General features: G+C 46.7%; 1 protein-coding gene across 2 annotated transcripts in view; it reads left to right on the top strand.

Moving 5' to 3' along the window:
• The window catches only part of LOC147697215 (E3 SUMO-protein ligase RanBP2-like), an 852038-nt gene that overhangs the window by 806049 nt on the left and 27098 nt on the right, over nt 1-18891 (top strand). For both annotated transcript variants that reach the window (XM_086934289.1, XM_086934288.1), the window contains exons 25-26: nt 5373-5474; nt 18436-18578. In XM_086934289.1, the coding sequence (XP_086790415.1) occupies nt 5373-5474; nt 18436-18578 (245 nt within the window). The remainder of the gene's footprint in view (nt 1-5372; nt 5475-18435; nt 18579-18891) is intronic.

Below are 18891 nucleotides of genomic sequence, written 5' to 3'. Positions count from 1 at the left end.
AGGCAGCGGTGGAAAGTCTCTAGGGAGACGGCATCTTTGCCCTCCAATGAGAAAACCAACTGAGTGTCGTCGGCCTAATTAAACACCGATATGCCGAAAGATTTTATTAGTTGGATCAGAGGGCGGAGGTACAAGTTGAAAAGTATGGGGCTGATGGCCGAGCCCTGTGGTATCCCCTGCCCAACTTTCCGCATATCCGACTTAAAAGGCGGCAGAGCCACTACCTGCTGTCTGTTGTCCAAATAGGAGACTAACCAGTCCCTGGCCAACCCCGTAACCCCGCTCTCCTCCAGTCTCCTGATAAGGGTGGAGTGGCACACCGTGTCGAATGTGGCCGACATGTCGAGCAGCACTAAAAAGGCTGCCCGACCTGTGTCGACCCGCGCCCGAAGATTGTCTAACACGGCTACCAGCGCTGATTCTGTCCCATGCGCTGGCCGAAACCCTAACTGGGCCACATCCAGCCATTCGTTATCCTCGAGAAAACTAGATAGAGAGCGGATGACCCACTTCTCCAGGATTTTAGCCGGAAAAGGGAGCAGGGGGATAGGTCTATAATTAGACAGACAGGTGGGATCAAGTGAGGGTTTTTTCAGGAGGGGAGAGACTACCGCCAATTTCCAACTCTCCGGGACGGTTGCGGTAGCCAGCGACTGCTGACAGATGGAATACAGAGGGTGGAAAAGTTCATCCTGGAGTGCTTCCCAGATTTTATGTGGAAGAGGATCTAGCGGCGAGCCTGAGGATACCGTCTGTGCCAATTTACAAAACTCCTCAAAAGAGGGCAAAGGAAAACGGCTTAATTGAGGATGATTAAGAGGGTCAGCCAGAAATCGCCAATAGAGATGGCTAGAGCTAGGAGGTTCCTCCGGAGCTCCCTGACTGAGATACCGGTAACTCTCCCGAGGTCGACTGGAAGACTCTTCCGGAGCTCCCACAGCGAGAAAAGAGTTTCTCGGAGGGGGGGGGCTGGGGTCGACTGGAAGACTCATCCGGAGCTCCCGGGCCAGAAAACGGGTCAACTGAAGGTCACCTCCGGAGCTTCCAGGCTAAGAATCAGACGACTTGACCGAGGTTGGCTGGGGGATTCTTCCGGAGCTCCCAAGTCGAGAGACGAACAACTCAGTTGGGGTCGACTGGAAGATTCTGTCGTATTTTCCAAGGTAGGATAACTAGATAAACAGTCCAAGGGAGTCGATAGAGATAAAGGCTCCTCCGCAAGGCCATACAAAATCGTGGAGATCTTATCCTCAAAGAAAGCTGCCAAAGAATCACATAAAGTCTGTGAGACTGGGATAGCATTTGTGGCACCAACCGGATGGGAAAGATCATTCACAATCTTAAATAGAGATTGAGATTTATTGGTTGACTGATTTAGCGTATTCTCCAGGTAAAGTGCCTTAGCACATTTAATCTGTGCTTTATATTCCTGTAGTGTCGATTTGAAAACAGTTTTATCCGCTTCTAGATAGTGCCTCCTCCACACCCTCTCTGCCCGCCTGCATCTCAACCTTAGCTGCAGAAGGTCGGGGGTGTACCAGGGCATAGCGCGATTCTGTCTATTCTCTGATCGACGCATTGGAGCTGCCTTATCCAGGGAATCGGACATCTGCCGACATAAACTGGCGTAGCTTTCGTCGATATTGTTTCCCAATGCAAAACCTTCGGGAAGAAGGATCGGCAAGGTCGAGGATCTAAAAAGTCGGGACCAAGGTCTACCCATTTTAGTATTGCTCTTCCCTGCATCACCCTTGGCTGCAGGAAGGCAAAGATGAAATAAAACCAGCGCATGATCCGTCCAGCATTGGGGCAAGATGTCATTCACCACTACATGTTGGGCGTCAGCAAACACCAAGTCCAGAGCATGGCCTTTCTGATGGGTCGCAGAACCGACCAGCTGCTGCAGCTGGATGTTCTTACAGGCCTGACAGAGGTCATGGTAGGCAAAATCCAAAGGGCCATTTGGCCACAGATTAAAATCTCCCAGAACGATCAGTCTATTGTGAGAGTTGAAAAGATCATAGATAAGATCGATAAAAGTCGGAAGAGTAGAGGGGGCCTTGCCCGGTGGTCTATAGCAAAGCACCCCAGAGTATAGCGTTTTCTCCTGTCCTTTAAGGGAGAAACCCATGAGCTCAAAGCCCTGCACCTCCTTAATATGCAGCTGAGCTAGAGCCAGGGTTTCCCTAAAAATGAAACCTATACCACCACCTCTGTTATTCACACGAGGGGTGTGCCTGATTTTATAGCCCTGGGATCATGCCAGACCCAGTTCTACCTCACAATCCGCACGAGTCCATGTTTCCGTGAGGAAGAGCACGTCGAGCCTACAGGACTCAATAAGGATGGCAATCTCCATATGGTGCTTACATAGAGAGCGGACGTTCAGTAGACCACATAGTAGTTGCTCTGGTTTAGCCACAGGAGCAGCCAGCTGGGGTCTGAGCTGCAAAAGATCATTCCTGGAGAATACTATGCGTGGGCTGTGCGACAACACAGAGTGAGCGGTCCTAGGCGCGTCCGTTGCGCGAACGGGCGCAAACAGGCTTACCTCTGGCGAACCTACGGCCGCCTACCTCGCGCCCGCTGCACGCCAACGCTGCGCGCTAAGGAGGTGGCCATCTTATACACCAAGGTATCGCGAGATTCCTGTGAGGGCAAGCCACTGGCCCCTCACGCAAGATGGCGCCTAAAGATAGTAATGAACTTTCGTGGTCCCAACCCAATATGGCAGCCAAAAGCGGCGAGAACCTGAAGAGCCCCCTGCTATCCCTCTTTCCCAGCAAATGTGGGTGCCAGCCAATTAGTATGCGGGTAAGTCCTGACTGAAGAGTCCCCCAAACTGCCTCAGTAGACCATTCCTTGAATACTGATAAGGTTGGTGTCATGAACACTTCTCGTAAGTGCCAGATGAACATCAACAAGCTCAGGAAACCACCTTTGATGAAGGTAACTGGGTCCTGGTCAAGCAGAGACTAAACCGGAAAACAGACACACTGTTTGCTGTCGATCTTTTGAGGGTTGTGATGTGCGAAGGACATATGGTGATGATGCATCGTCCCAGAAATTCCAGCAAACTGGACTCTTCTCACTTTAAGCACCTACCTCACTGTCATAAGCTCCTGCAATGTATGGGAGCTCTGCTTGACAGTCCAGATCAACTATCCGAATCTGTGCCATCTGTGCACAAGGAGAGGGCATCTCAACCATCTTATATCACTGGATCTGGCCAACTAGTGGCAGCGCCTCAACGCCTTATTGAAGAAATATGATGTGATTATTCTTTGTACTTTTTATTTAACAAGGGGGGAGGATGTCATGTCATGAGACTGTGCATTAGGACCTTTGTGGTTCTGGGCAGACTCAAAAAGGAATTGTGTAACGTGCTGGGAGGTGTTATGGTGTGGTTATGAACGGTTATGACGCAATGAGTGTGCAGTGTGAGATTGTATGCTGAGGAATAAGGAAGTACAATCCAGAGCTCCATGTGTGGTGTATTCCTTTGCATGGTCCCGGAGCTGGGGCGGACACTACAGTCTTCTGGTGAGTTGCTTGTTGATACCAGTGTATTGAGTGTTCCCGTAGTCCCTCTTGCTGGTGATGGGGGAGTGAATTAAGTTTTTTCTTTTATTGCATGGGAGCGATATGAAGATTTTCCTCAGCATCTTCAGGCTGTAGAAGTAGCATGGATGTGATGGTGTTGACTTGTGCAGTCATGTCCAATTTGCTATGGAGTATGATCCAGGGGTTCCTGCCATGAGTCAGAGTTTGGACGGCTGACAGTTGGTCCCATGAGGTGGTGTTCTTGCCATGGATCAGTACCTCTATCTTGTCGGTGTTGAGCTTGAGACCATTGGGTTTCATCAAGTTAGTAACTATGGCTAAGAACTTATTTGCTGTGTTGGGGACTTATCCGAAAGGGAGAGTGCGAGTTGGTGTTGTTGGCATATGAGAGGATGTTGCTGACGTGAGCATGTATGATGTTAGCCAAAGGGATCATGTGTGCATTGAAGAGGGTCGGGCTGAGGGCCGACCATTGTGGCACCCCACAGATAGATTTTCAGAATTCCGTGGAGGCCCCATGCACTGGAACTCGTCCGTCAAGAGTTAAAAATTGTACTATGGTTACCTGCTGCAACTGGAAAGACATGAATGATAATAGAGAACAACAATATCCAGGCAATAAAGGATAAGATTAAACTGGCAAAAAACACACAATGTAGTGCAATAATATATAGACACAAGTAAAAGAAAGCAAGATAACCATTAATTATAGTCACATATAAAATGTAATACCATGGATACAAATTGATAAAAAATTTTACATTATTGATATTAAAATAAAAGATAACATTAAGAGAAAACAGATAGACTAATCTCTTTATCGTAAAAGAAGAAGTGGAAACTGTAATGGCTCCCACTGCTGATAGTTCGGGTCGATGTCAACTCGTTTCGACACAGTGTCTTCATCAGGACCTTAACAGCACCTTATCAGCACATATCTGAAGCTGTTTCTCAAATGAATCTTCAGGATAAATGGGTTCAAACGATTAAAAGGCAATGCCACGAAGTATTAGTCATTCCACTTTATAAATAGGAATATTAGGTTCCTGCTGATGTATCAGGAATCTTCAATATTCAGTATACATCTTGCAATAAACGAACAACTCTCCAAACCTTCGTATGAGCGTGCTCTTATAGGCTCCCAGACATACAGGATAAAAGACTGCATCGCACGTTTCTTTTCCCCCCAGTATATTTGCGTAGTGTGTATCCGATGTCAGCCGGTATATGAAAGTTCTGTGTTCTGTTTAAAAAGCGGCTGGAATATGATGCGAGACGAACGGGTTCGGAAACGTGGTGCTGTTTAGAAATAGCAGTCCGGCGTGATTATTGGCGGCGAAAGTGTCCGTGGCAAGGATGAAAAAAGACATGAATGATACCCAGTCCGGTCTGATGTAAATATGTGCAGTTTATTTCTCTGTTCCATTAGAAAATAGATATTTTTCCTTGCAATCATATTCATACATTGGCAGAATTATTTAATGTAATTTGGGTTGTATTTTCTCTAGTAAGTAACAAATAGGGCTGTAATAAAGTATAAATATTCAATGTTGGTTCTACACCAAAAATGTAGAAGTGTTAAATAATTTATTGGTCAGTCTGGTGATCAGAGAGCCGAGTAGGTCCATTCGTTTGTACTCTCTGACTACCCTTTTATACCGCAATTTTGCTGTATGGGACCATTTGCTGTATCATTTGATGCAACTGTTATTGCTGCTAGGTATACACAAATAAATTGATAAAGAACTGAATGAAGATAGCTGTTTTTGCAAGGTTTATCTTTTAAAAGAATTATTTTTGTTTCTTAGGTTTAAAAAACTTCGATCTATTTGGATTTAGCTCATCCACTGGCCAGTCCTTTGCAGATCTAGCTTCAACAAGTTCAGGAGACTTTGCCTTTGGTGTTGCTGGTAAGATTGAATTGATGTTTGTTATGTTCTACATTAAGTTGTCATTAAAACTGGCATAATTTCCTTGAGTATTTTCTAAATGCTAAAACATCCTACTCCTCCACCACTGCCTTCTAAAGAGTCGTATTCATAGTGTTCCTTGTTAAGTACTGCAGTGAGCACCTATGCTGATTCTGAATTGAACTTTAATACAATTAGAGCTTTTATAGAGCGTAACCACATAGGACTAAGGATGCTATCAAATGAGGTTTGTCTCCAGCTTTAGGTTGATTGTCTTGAACCAGCGTTCACCTTATGGAGATAAAAGAAACTTGTGGAAACAGGTGAGTCCCTCCCCTCAGGCCACTTTATAACCCTCCTTTCTTTATAACTCATTTGCTGTCTTCTGATAAAAGCAGAGGTTGGGGGAAGACCTATGACACTTACATTTTATTTTGTGTCAGTTTAGAGACCTCTTTTCACACTGGTCTTTATGGGATCTCTGAGGATTAGAGCCATTAAGAGTTTATTCACCTCCACAGTTATCCATGTATACAATATAAATGTGGAAATGTGAGCCTTGCTTTTAATCACTGGCTGTTCTTTCGATACAATGGAGTTTATAATTTGGAGAACATTATTACTGATTCTATTAATTTATTTTATGGTCTATGCCTGTTTTTGAGAAGTCCATAGTTTGACAGGTAGTTTCTAGCTGCTATTTGTCACAAGGCCTGCCTCCATGTTCCCTCTAATTATGAGCTGTTTATCCCTTGTTAAGTATTGGAATTTAGGGGTGTTCTCTATGATGTTTGAAACTGGTTGCGGAAAGATGCAGGTAAATATTGATGGGGCCAAATGAATTCTCACCGTTCATCTCAATCTCTGGACACTACCCTTTGAGAGCCATTCTTGGTCTTGATCCCATTAACTATTTCACAAAGCAGTTCTTGTTGCAGTCCCTGCACTAGCCCCTCGTTGACACCATCTAGTGATATTTGTGAAAATATCCCTGACCAGGTAAAAGTATAGCAATTTTAATCTGTTAAGAGGTAATCTATTTACTGCCATTCCCATCTAAGTGTTGCTGCTGTAAGTAGATCTGGTAATATTCCAGAACCAATCTTAAGACTGGTTGTGCTTGGTACAAATCTCTCAAAAATATTGAGGTCCTCTTTGGTACAGATTCTTTTGGCATGTGTAGCTGTAGATACACATGCTGTGCATACGTCTGCCATCTAGCATTGGGCTTGGACGTGTGTAACTTGTTTTTCCTCAAAGCGGTTCTTTTGAGTCACAAGCTATAGTGACTCCACCTATTGCTGGTATTGCAGGACCACTGACCTGGTCAGTGTGATTGCTCTCCCCCTGCGCAGCTTCACCGCTGAGTGCTACCCCCTGAGCTCACTTTTGCAGGGTGTTCGAGGCCCTCCTCCACCCGCAGGCTCCTGCTTGTGCCTCATCCCTTGTGGTCCAGTGGGAGATCAATCACCTCTTCTGTTGTTCTGCCTCTGCCGCCTCTTTCCTCTGGGCCTTCTTTTTTACTTTCCTTTCTTCTGTTGCTTCTTTCCTCTGTCTCTTCCTTCTTTCTGTCTCTTGCTGCGTTTTTCCCCCACTGATGCTGACCCCGCGGCCCCTCTCCCTCCTATGTGTCCTTACCGCATCCCAGCTGTCCTGCCCTCCCCGATCCCTACTTAATGGCAGCTGCTGCGCGGCCATGCCGCTGGGGCGGCAAAGGCAAGCCCATCTGCACCCCTCCGTGACCCGAGCAGCACTAGGGACCCTGGTCCTCTCGCCCTCCTCCGCTACAATTCCAGCACCCTCCACGATCTCAACCCCAGATGCAACAACTGCCAGCTCTCGAAGCTGAACACCACCCAAGGCCCTCTCTTTTGTCTACACTGCCGCCACACCTTCACCCACCGCCGTACCCCACTAGCATCTCCCAGCCTACTGGACATCATTGCTCACAAACCACTCAACTGCATCCTCCTCAACGTACGTTCCCTACACAAGCAAGCCATAGAAATCTGGCTCATCCTCAACACCTACTTGCCTGACATCGCCTTCCTCACAGAAACCTGGACCAAAGGCATCTCTTCACCCGACATCACCACCACCATTCCCAACTGATCCGTCAAGGTGTAGGCATCGCCATAGTTTACAAAAGCACCCACTGCATGACCACCGTCTCGCACGACACAACGACCCTCATGGAGCACTTCCACATCCAGACCAACCCTAAAATGACTCTGAGGAACCCTCATCTACAGGCCGCCCGGTGCCCGCGCTCCCACTACCGACTCCATCACCGACCTCTTTGCACCCCACTCCCTTGCCTCTGCAGACTACATCCTACTCAGAGACCTAAACTTCCACCTGGACAACCACGACGACTCAAAACACCGGCTTGCTCCTAGAGAACCTGACCAACATAGGACTGAAACAACTAGTCACCGCCTCCAAGCACACAGAGGGACACGCATTCAACCCAGTCTTCGCCGAAGGAAACAGCGTCTCCTACAGCCACACCACTGTACTCCTCTGGACAGATCACCACTGCATCCATTTCTCCTTCACAACACCCACCATACACAAGCACGCCCACCGCCTCACCCACAGAAGCTGGAATAAAGTCACCATAAACCAGCTCACCTCCGCCCTCATCAGCACCACCGTCAGACGCAAGCACCGCAGAAACTGAGCCAACACACTCGCCCCACTCAAGAAAGCCACAGGAAGACAAATCAAGTAAGCTAATGGTTCACCCCTGCAGTCCAAGAATCCAGCCTCTCCAGCAGAGGACTCCAAAAGACATGGAGGAATAACAAAACCCCGGAAACACACACCGCCTACAAAGCAGCCACCACCACACGCCACCATCTCCTCAAACCCACAAGGAAGAAATCCCTCCAAGACTGAATCCTCAACAACGCTCACAGAACCAAAGAACTCTTATCCATCATCAAGGAATTTGTCAAACCCTGCAGTGAAACAGATGTCCACCCTCCCAAGAACTTTGCAACAGACACATCACCTTCTTCTACCATAAGATTAGGATGATCTATGACAACTTCGACAACCAAGACCTCAGCACTCCAGCTCCCCCTCCATGCGACGCCACCCAACAGACCCTTCTCAAATGGACCCCACTCACAACAGAAGACACCTTGAAGACCATGAAAAGCATCCACTCTGGAGCACCTTCAGACCCCTGCCACCTCCTCATCTTCCACAGAGCAGCCTCTGCCATTGCACCCGAACTACATCGGACGATCAACTGCTCCTTTGAGACCGCCACGTTCCCCGACAACTGTAAACACACCGAAGTTAACCCCATCCTGCGGAAACCCTCCACATACCTGACGGACCTCAAGAACTTCAGGCCCTTCTCCCTGCTTCCATTCGCAGCCAAGGTCATCAACACCCAGCTAGCAAACTTCATCGATGCTAACAACGCCCTGGACATCTCCCAATCCGTATTCTGCAGCAACCATAGCACCAAGACCGCACTACATCTGCTCCCTCCTTCACCAGGGTGAAAAAGCAGCCCTCATCCTCCTGGACCTCTCTGCTGCCTTCAACATAGTCTCCCACCACACCACACCCTAGCTACCAGACTCCACGACTCCAGCATCCAAGGCAAGGCCCGTGACTGGATACGCTCCTTCCTCACCGTCAAAACTCAGCGAGTCAGACCCTCCCTACCTCTCGGAACAAACAGAGACCAACTGTGGAGTGCCCCAGAGCTCATTCCTCAGCCCCACCCTCTTCAACTTCTGCATAGCCCCCTACAACCATCATCAGGAACCAGGGGCTCAACATAGTCTCCTACGCCGACACCCTACAACTTCAAAGGGAGGAAAGCTGTCACCACCTGTATGAAGAACAGCTGCCTGAAACTCAACACATTTTAAAACAGAACTCCTCATCCTTTGCTCCACCCACTCTGCATGGGACGACTCCTGGTGGCCCTCACTCCTCCACCCCGACGGACCACGCACGAAACCTCAGCATCATACTAGACTCCTCGCTCACAATGAGCCGCCAGATCAAAGCTGTATCCTCGACCTGCTTCAACACCCTCCACATGCTTCGAAAGACGTTCCGATGGATCCCTTCCGAATCCAGAAAAACTGTCACACACACACACATCAGCAGCAGACTGGACTACGGCAACGCTCTCTATACCGGAATCAACAAGATACTCGTTTGCTCACTCCAGACTGTCCAGAACGTCGCAGCCAGACTGATCCTCGACATCCCCCATAACAGTCACATCATCCAACACCTTCACGATCTTCACTGGCTCCCAGTCGAAAGAAGAATAACTTTCAAACTCCTCACTCACGCATACAAGGCCCTTCACAACACCGGACCCACATACCTGAACAACGACCTCGCCTTCCACGCACCCAAAACACACCTCCGATCAGTCGAGCTCTCTGGCCACCGTCCCACGTATCAACAGGTCTTTCTCCTACCTTGCAGCCAAAGCCTGGAACTACCTTCCCCTCAGGCAAGCTCCCATATTGCCCCAGCTCAGGAAAGACCTCAAGAGCTGGCTCTTCGGATGACCCCAGCAGTCAGCGGAGCCCCCCCACCCATCCCCCCCAGCGCCTGGAGACTCTCACGAGTGAGTAGTTGCGCTCTACCAGCCCTGATTGATTGATTGAATGCGCATGGGCATCCACTCCTTTGTTAACTGTTTTTTCTCTGCCATCAGGTTCAGACGTTTCTCTGCGAGCTCCAGTTTAACGCCGCATGGTGTTATCGCAGGCCTAGAATGTGTTGTCCAGTTGCACTCAAAAAATTGTTCTAAATTGATTCAAAGTCTTTTGTTTAGGGTCAGGCGCTAGGTCTGTTGCACGGTGCCCGCCGTGCCTAAATAATAACAGTACTATGTGTGAAGAGGAGCAACCTCTTCACAAGAGGCCTGCGCACTTCTTTTGAATGAAACCACTATGGTTTTTCGTCTTGTGTAAACAGCATTCAATCAAGTCATTAAATCCATTAGGCTGACGTGCAGTTGTGAATCACTGTATTTATTTATATTTTTATCATGTTCCTCGTACTTTTTCTTCGTAAAGACAATAATACATTAAATGAAACTTCTCTTATTTCATATTGCCCAATGCATTTCGGGTCAACAAGGTATGACCCTTCATCAGGGGCCTGTGAATAGCAAAAAACAGGACCTTAGCATTTGTATTAATTAAAATGAAAATAAGACTCATTTGTAGTCATAATAAGCATAATAAACAGTGGATAATGTGATGTTATATGAATAATAAATCACAATTAGTGTTATATCGTAATCCATGCATAGCGTGCTAAAACAAGATTCAAATAATGAACAAGGAATGATAAAGGATAATAGGTGTAGGAATGTAATCAGTGCGTAGCGTGCTCGGTATTCTACAACATATGTAGCTTTTGAGTTAGCTATCGTTTGATGTGGCGTTCGGGTACATAAATTAGGATGTGTTGGTATAGAGAAATGGCAGGTTCAAAAACGTGATGCCAGATTATGGAAGAGTCACGGGGTATGGGTGAAATATCTCGGGCCACTTACTTGTGTAAGAGAAGGAAAGAATTTTGTCTCGGACCACGTTGCTCTAGTGCCAAGTGGCTTGATTCGTAATGAAAGCCGTGTGGGTGTTTACTAAAAGCGAGTTCGCGATCACGTGATAACCAGGAAGTAAAGTCTCTTTTTCGAGTCGGTGGATAATATATGACCCGGATGAATCTACAGTTAAATCCGTCCTGTAAATGACAATAGGGGACCGGGATAGAAAAAGTATTATGTTGTCTTAATGTAATACCGAGATTAACGTTAAAATGGTCATGTGATGCAGATCATGTGATTAAAGTATCGAAGCGTAATGAATGAAAGAACGATATGTTCGTGTGAGTGTTTGACACGATTGGGAACAATAAAGATATGGATTAAAATGCATATATTATCCACCGACTCGAAAAAGAGACTATACTTCCTGGTTATCACGTGATCGCGAACACGCTTTTAGTAAACACCCACACGCCACATGGCTTTCATTACGAATCAAGCCACTCGGCACTAGAGCAACGTGGTCCGAGACGAAAATTCTTTCCTTCTCTCACCCAAGTAAGTGGCCCGAGATATTTCGCCCATACGCCCGGGACTCTTCTATAATCTGGCATCACGTTTTTGAACCTGCCATTTCTCTATACCAACACATCCTAATTCATGTACCCGAATGCCACATCAAATGATAGCTAACTCAATAGCTACATATGTTGTAGAATACCGAGCACGCTACGCACTGATTACATTCCTACACCTATTATCCTTTATCATTCCTTGTTCATTATTTGAATCTTGTTTTAGCACGCTATGCATGGATTACGATATAGCACTAATTGTGATTTATTATTCATATAACATCAGAATATCCACTGTTTATTATGATCATTATGACTACAAATGAGTCTTATTTTCATTTGAATTAATACAAATGCTACGGTCCTGTTTTTTGCTATTCACAGGCCCCTGATGAAGGGTCATACCTTGTTGACCCGAAATGCATTGGGCAATATGAAATAAGAGAAGTATCATTTAACGTATTATTGTCTTTACGAAGAAAAAATACTAGGAACATGATGAAAATGTAAATAAATACAGTGATTCACAACTGCACGTCAGCCTAATGGATTTAATGACTTGATTGAATGTTGTTTACACAAGAAGAAAAACCATAGTGGTTTCATTCAAAAGAAGTGCGCAGGCCTCTTGTGAAGAGGTTGCTCCTCTTCCCACATAGTACTGTTATCGCCAGGCCCTCAGATCCATTTCTCGTCTGTAGAGTCTATAGTCATGCTTACTCGTCGGGTCCAACCTTTGCGTATTCCTTTAGACTCTGCTCTTCAGTCTGCAACTCTTCTCTGTTCGGGGCTCAACCCCTTCAGGCCTCCAGCACTTCGGCACCCAAGAATGTTCATGTGATGGAACGGTCTCCGTTCTGTTCCTGCCCCACTTGCTGCTCCAAGTACCAGAGGACAGACCTGCACTGTCTGTAACCTCTGTCCGCTGACCATTGAGAAGACTCTTGTGCAGCATGTATTGTGCTTCGAAATGAGAAAACTCTTTGGAGCTACCGAGCTCATCGTATCGCCTCTGGCTACCATGGCACACAGGAGAGAAGCAGAGGATACTCCTGACCTCTGCAGAATCCAGAACACCAAAGATCCCTAGCAACTGGAATCTCCCGCCCCCAAGATTCTAAGCGGACAGCGCAGATACCACAGCAGACAAGCCTCGGCTCAGCGACACCACCGAAGATACTTGTAGTGAGTACTACAGTCTCTCATTCCATTTACCACCGGGAAGCAACAAGTTCCAGCTCACAAGCCACCCATAAGGCCTTCTGTCCAGTACTGCTTCATGGCATTGGTTGGCACAGAATACACAAGCTCGATCCGATGCCTGCCTAGACCTTGGTGCTGAAGTCGTGCTCAATGCCTCGCAAATAATCTCCGCTGCTTTGGTGCCAGCGTCAAAGATGCCTTCCAGGCTCCCATCGTAGCCAGAGCCCACGGAGCCAAAGTTCATGGAGTGGAGACCCACTTCAGTGTCATCAGGTCACCGAAAGCCCTGGCTTCTATCAGACGGGCATCCACAGCCGTTTCCATCGCTGCTTCCGAGGATCTTCGCCAGCCGATCCTCCAGCAGCTTCAAGAACAGCTCGACGCCAGACCGTTACATTCACATCTAGCCTGGCACTTGTCAGATCCTGGCACTTGTCAGATCCTGGCCAAGCCTCTCCATGCACATAAGAATCTGATTCCTCGCAAGAGGAAGTTGGCCTTCGATTGCAATTGCCCCATGACAGGAGTTCCTCTACACTCCCTAAATGACCTCCTTCCCGTCCTCCTCCTCTTCCTCACCCTCCCCGTGCCCACCACTTCTTTGCTACCTGTGGACCCTCTGCAACATACCCGCAGTGTTCTTCACATTCTTGAGGGGGCCCAGGATCTCCACTTGAACTTTATTACCTGCCACGTGATCCCGACCACCCTTGGGATGACTACAATATAGTGCCCCCAAGCTGACACTGATCCGGACCAATATTCTACCAAACCCTCATCCCCAGACTACACCACCTTATACAGTGAGGTTTTGCACCAGGCAGCCACCTTCCACAAGGTGGAAATGAACGTTCAGCCTGAGGAGGATGACTTCCTCATAGAGACCCTCTCTTCCACACACAAGTCACTCCAGTGACAGCCCATGCTGAAAGGCATGCTTAACTTCCTAGTGACATCTTCAAACAGCCAGTGAAGGTGCAAGTTGTCACACCATTGGTGGATAAGAAATGTAAGGCGTCTCATCTGACCCACCTTACATCATGTGCCAGCAACCCAAACCCCCACCCCCCCACCCCACCCCCCCAAAAAAAACCTCCTTGGTCCTGCACTTACGCCAGAATGCAGGCTAACTCCAAGGGCACAAAAGATGTGCCCCCTCCGGACCAGGAGAGTAAAAAGATTGATCCAGGAAGCAAACGCGTCGCTGCACAGTCCGCCACACATTGGCGCATTGTGTTGGGCCTCTTCCAATCCAATATATGATACAATGTCACCCTCTCAGGGTTCCTACAGGGGAAGACACAAGGGAAATAATGGCAGGGGTGGGGGGAAAGGATGTAGCCCCAAAGCACCCAGATCCTGGGCAGAGATTGCGCCGACCAGTGGATTCTAGACATCATACAAGAAAGGCATTGCTTAGAGCTCACACAGACACCACCAAATATTCCCCCTGCAAGCACAGGCTCTCCCCAGAACATCAGCGCCTACTGCAAGAGGAGATGCATGCGCTACTCACCAAAGGGTGTATAGAAACAGTACCACAACAACACTACAGCAAAGGGGTGTAGTCCCTATACTTTCTTATCTGCAAAAAAGTTGGGTCCCTAATGCCCATCCTCGACCTTGGGTTGCTCAGCAAGTACATCCTGTCAGAGCACTTCCACATGGTAACTCTTCAGGATGCCATTCCTCTCCTACAACAAGGTGACGCCATGACCGCCCTTGATCTGAAGGGCGCCTACTTTCACTTACCCATTCACACTGCTTATCAAAGATTCCTACAGTTTGGAGTAAGTGGCAGAATTATCAGTTTAAAGAGATGCCCTTCAGGGCAACCTCAGCCCTCAGGGTCTTTGCAAAGTGTCTTGCAGTGGAAGCAACTCACATCAGAAGGAGCGGCATCCTTGTCTTCCCATACGTGGACGATTTACTGATCAAATGCGCCATGCTGCAGCAATGCCTAGCACAAACACAGGCCACCATGCACCTCCCTCACCGCCTCTGCTTCACTCTCCATGTATCCAAATCCCTCCTCCAGCCTCTCCAAGTTCAGCCCTTCCTCTGGGCCATACTCTAATCCAGGGTTAGGAGAGCTTACTCCAGCCCAGTAAGGGTACAAGCATTCCAAACACTACTAACTCTTTTTCAGCCAGATCATGTTCAGAAAGGTTATGTGTTTAGTCGGCATGATGGTATCTTGCATCGTCAAAGCTCCTCATGCCAGGTTACACAGGCATCCCTTGCAGCAATGCCTAGCAGCACATTGGTCGCAAGCGGAGGGTCATTTAGAGGGATCTAGAGTTGATTTGGGACTGTACTTATCGCTTTCTGCAGTGGTGAAATACCAACAACCTGTTACAGAGATGGCCCTTTCTCAACTCATTGTGCAAGAGACCATCACCACGGGCCCCCTCGCTCACCGCTGGTAGCGCATCTGCAGAATTTCGGTATCCAAGGTGTGTAGACAACTGCCCAAAGGGGTTTCCACATCAACCATCTGAAGCTGCTACCTGTTCAGTTGGCCTTCAAGGGTTTCTGCTCTCTCATTTAACTCAAAGTAGTCCTAGTCCAGACGGACAACAGGTCTGCCATGTTTTACCTTCAAATAGAGGGTAGCATCCACTCACTTCACTTGTCTGCTTTAGCCCTGATTATTTGGCGGTAGGTTATACATCAGAGCCCATCTCCTCATCCAGGACATTCCCAGGATGGAAAACGACCTGACAGACATGCTCAGCAGGACACATCAACAAGTCCACGAATGGGAACTCCACCCCCTTGTCCTAATCCCGTACTTCCACCGCTGGGGGTTCCCATAGATGGGCCTGTTAACCGTCGTCAAAAAATGCAAAATACCCATGCTTCGCCTCCAGGCTCACACATCCAGAGTCCATCGGCATTGCACTATGGATGAATTGGTCAGGGATACTTGCTTGCATTTTTTCGCCTCTCCCACCCTTTCCATTTGTGGTATGTAAACTGAGAAAAACATCCCTCAATTTTATCCTAGTAGCCCCAACCTGGCCATGCCAGCCCTGGTTCACCACCGTTCTCGACCTCTCTCTAGTGCCTCATGAGATGACTGGATTTCTCTACCAAATTAAAGGCACTCTCAGGCTTCCAAACTCCCAAGAGCTTTATCTTGCAATTTGACTCCTGAGGTCTTAGAATTTGGCTACCTCAGTCTCCCCACAGAATACACGACCATTCTGAAGGAAGCATGCAGGCTTACAACCAGAACCTGCTATGAGGCCAAGTGGAAATGGATCATACACTGTCTCCCTGAACATGTTGACTATCTCACATCCTCAGGGCAAGACATGATCTGTTACCTTCGTCACCTGCAGGAATCAGGCCTTGCCTATACCTCTATCAGACTTCATTTAGCTGCTATGGCAGTTTATTAACAAATTTGGGAACACGCAAGGCTTTTCAGAAATCCTGTTATCAAAACTTTCATGCAATGCCTCAAAAGGGTTATCCCACCACGGACGCCCCCACTCCTTTGTGGAACTTCAGGAAAACAGTCACTAGACTAATGGGCCCTCCTTTCGAGCCACTTCACCTTTATCCCTTACAGCTCCTTTCCTGGAAGGTGGCTTTCCTTGTAGCCGTCATTTTCCTTAAGCGTGTAAGTGAAATACATGCTATCACCCTGAAAGAACCTTTCTTCCAGGTACATCATGATAGGGTAGCCCTAAGAACAAACCCCAGTTTCCTACTCAAAGTGGTTTCTAGTTTTCATTTCAAACAATCAGTAGAACCCCTAGTTTTCTTTCCAAATTTAGAATCAGTAGCTGACCGTGCTCTGCTAACTATGGATGTTAAACGAGGTCTCATATATTTCATTGTCAGAACCAAGCCCATCCGTAAGATGCAACAGCTCTGTGTCTTTCTCCACACAACATAAGAGGCGTGTTAATTTTAAGTCTGGTGTGGCATGTGGGCTCAAAGTGCATACAGCCCGTTAATGCTAAGACAAAAAGACCCTTTGCTGTCCCTCGCAAACCCCACTCCATCCATAAGAAAGGGGCATCAATGGCTTTTCTGGGTAATGTCCCTATAGCTGACATCTGCAAAGCAGCTACATGGTTGACCCCAGACACATTTACTAAGAATTACTGTGCGCGTGGATTGGTCCGCCAGCAAGCTTGCATTTGTAAATCTGATACAGACATCTAGCCGCAGATTCCTTAATTTAGAATATCCCCAGGCGTCAGACTTGACCCGGATTTTTTTTTGCAGCAGCACCTCTGCGCGCGGGGGGGGGGGGCGGCCCACACAACCTCGCCCTGACGTCGTCCACGGATGTGACGTCAGCGAGGTCATATAAGTCCCTCCCGGTGCGCTGACGTCTGTTTTCCTTCTTTTCTGCATGCAACGCGGATCTGGAGTAAGCGGTTCCTCTGGCCTGTTTTCAGGCCCCTTTTTGACGCTTCGCATCTGGAACAGTGTGCGATGCCGTTGGGCATCTTGCTGGCCTCACCCTCCTCCCCTCTTTCTCTTAGTTTATTTTAACTGATAGCACAAAAGGATATTTCGCTACTTGGGGTCTCTGACACTCAATGAGTTCCATTGTAGGCATAGCCTTTCATATGCAGCTTTTTGCCTTTTAGTAGCCAGGGTCGCCATATCTTTTTACATTTCTTTAGGCAGCCCCTGCTCTACACAGCTGGTGCATAATTTATCGCCAGTTCAGTGTTGGAAGGTTTTCGCATCCCAGGAATCTATGTAACTTTAGGCTACAATCATTTCCGTGTACACAACCATTTCGCACCCAACAAATTGTTATCTCGAAATCTCTCCTGGTAGCGTCCAACACTATCCTTGAGATGCCGGAGCCTAGGGCATGGCCATATTATGTGGAAATAATCTTTCATTTGTACACAGTTCCTAGCGCAGATCCTTGTGCAGCCTTCCGAACCTCTTCAACATGACTCGGCGGTAGTACATCCTAGTTCAGATTTAGCATGACAAATTGTTTGTTTGACTGACAGCACGTAGAACACACATTCTTCATCTTCAGATATAAGTGTAGCACACCTATGATCATAATACAAACTGCAAAATGTATGTATATCAGTAGATTGAATTAATTAAACCCAGATGCACAGGGTTAATTAATTTACAAAACTGTTCATGTCTGCGAAAGCACAATGACTATGCTTATAGATGAAACAAAGTTATGATAACCGATTATTTCTTTTGAAATGCTCTACTTACAATTATATATCAGACTAAGATAAACCCTTTTTTCATCTTCTGCGTGCTAAAATGTCAATAAAGGAACTAATGTTCACTGAGGTGTATTTGGGTTTGTGCTGTAGAAAAAAAACAAGAAAAGTATTTTATGTTTATGCAATACATCAGCCAGCGTAAGCCGAATTACCACACCTGACTTGGTAGATGTATTACGAAGAAAGGATACTGAATACATACTAGTGTGTTGAATGAATATAAAAAAATCTATACATTTTAACAATTAAAAAATTAGCTTTCCTGCAGGTGATACCTATGGAGAGATTTAACAAGCACAAAGCTATCTGGAAGATTAAGTTTTCACTTTAAAAATCGGAAACTGTATTCCCTTAAATGTAGTCTAATATTTTTTTCTTTTTTCTTACTATACATGCAGATGCAAACTTCAAATGGCAGAATACTGGAGAAGTTATTTTTAAATCCCTAACGGTCACTAAACGTGAGGATGATGAAGAGGGTAACGAAGAAACTGTGCAAAATGACGAAATACACTTTGAACCAATAGTTTCATTACCAGAGGTAAGCTCTAGATCTAAATGAAGCAGTTTTATGCAGGTGATATGAGATCAAAAGAGCTGAAGTAAAACATATTTTCCATCTAAATCAAACTGATTTCAGTGGTTGAGTGTGTGTTTTGATTTTGAGCTTTTTTCAGTTCTTGTCTGCTGAGGAATGTGTAGCAAGCCATCATTATCCACACAGTGCACACAGAAAAAAAGTAATTAATGCTTTGTTCTAGGCTTTGAACTTTACATACAATACTGTATAAACAGGTACCTCTTTGAAACATTCCCCCAATTATGCTCACATTTTTAATATTCTTCTGTGGTCT

This window comes from Lissotriton vulgaris, chromosome 8 (assembly GCF_964263255.1).
Source record: "Lissotriton vulgaris chromosome 8, aLisVul1.2, whole genome shotgun sequence".
In the NCBI taxonomy this organism is placed as follows: Eukaryota; Metazoa; Chordata; class Amphibia; order Caudata; family Salamandridae; genus Lissotriton; species Lissotriton vulgaris.
The sequence above is the reverse complement of the archived record's forward strand: the minus strand, read 5'-3'. Positions and strand labels throughout refer to the sequence as shown.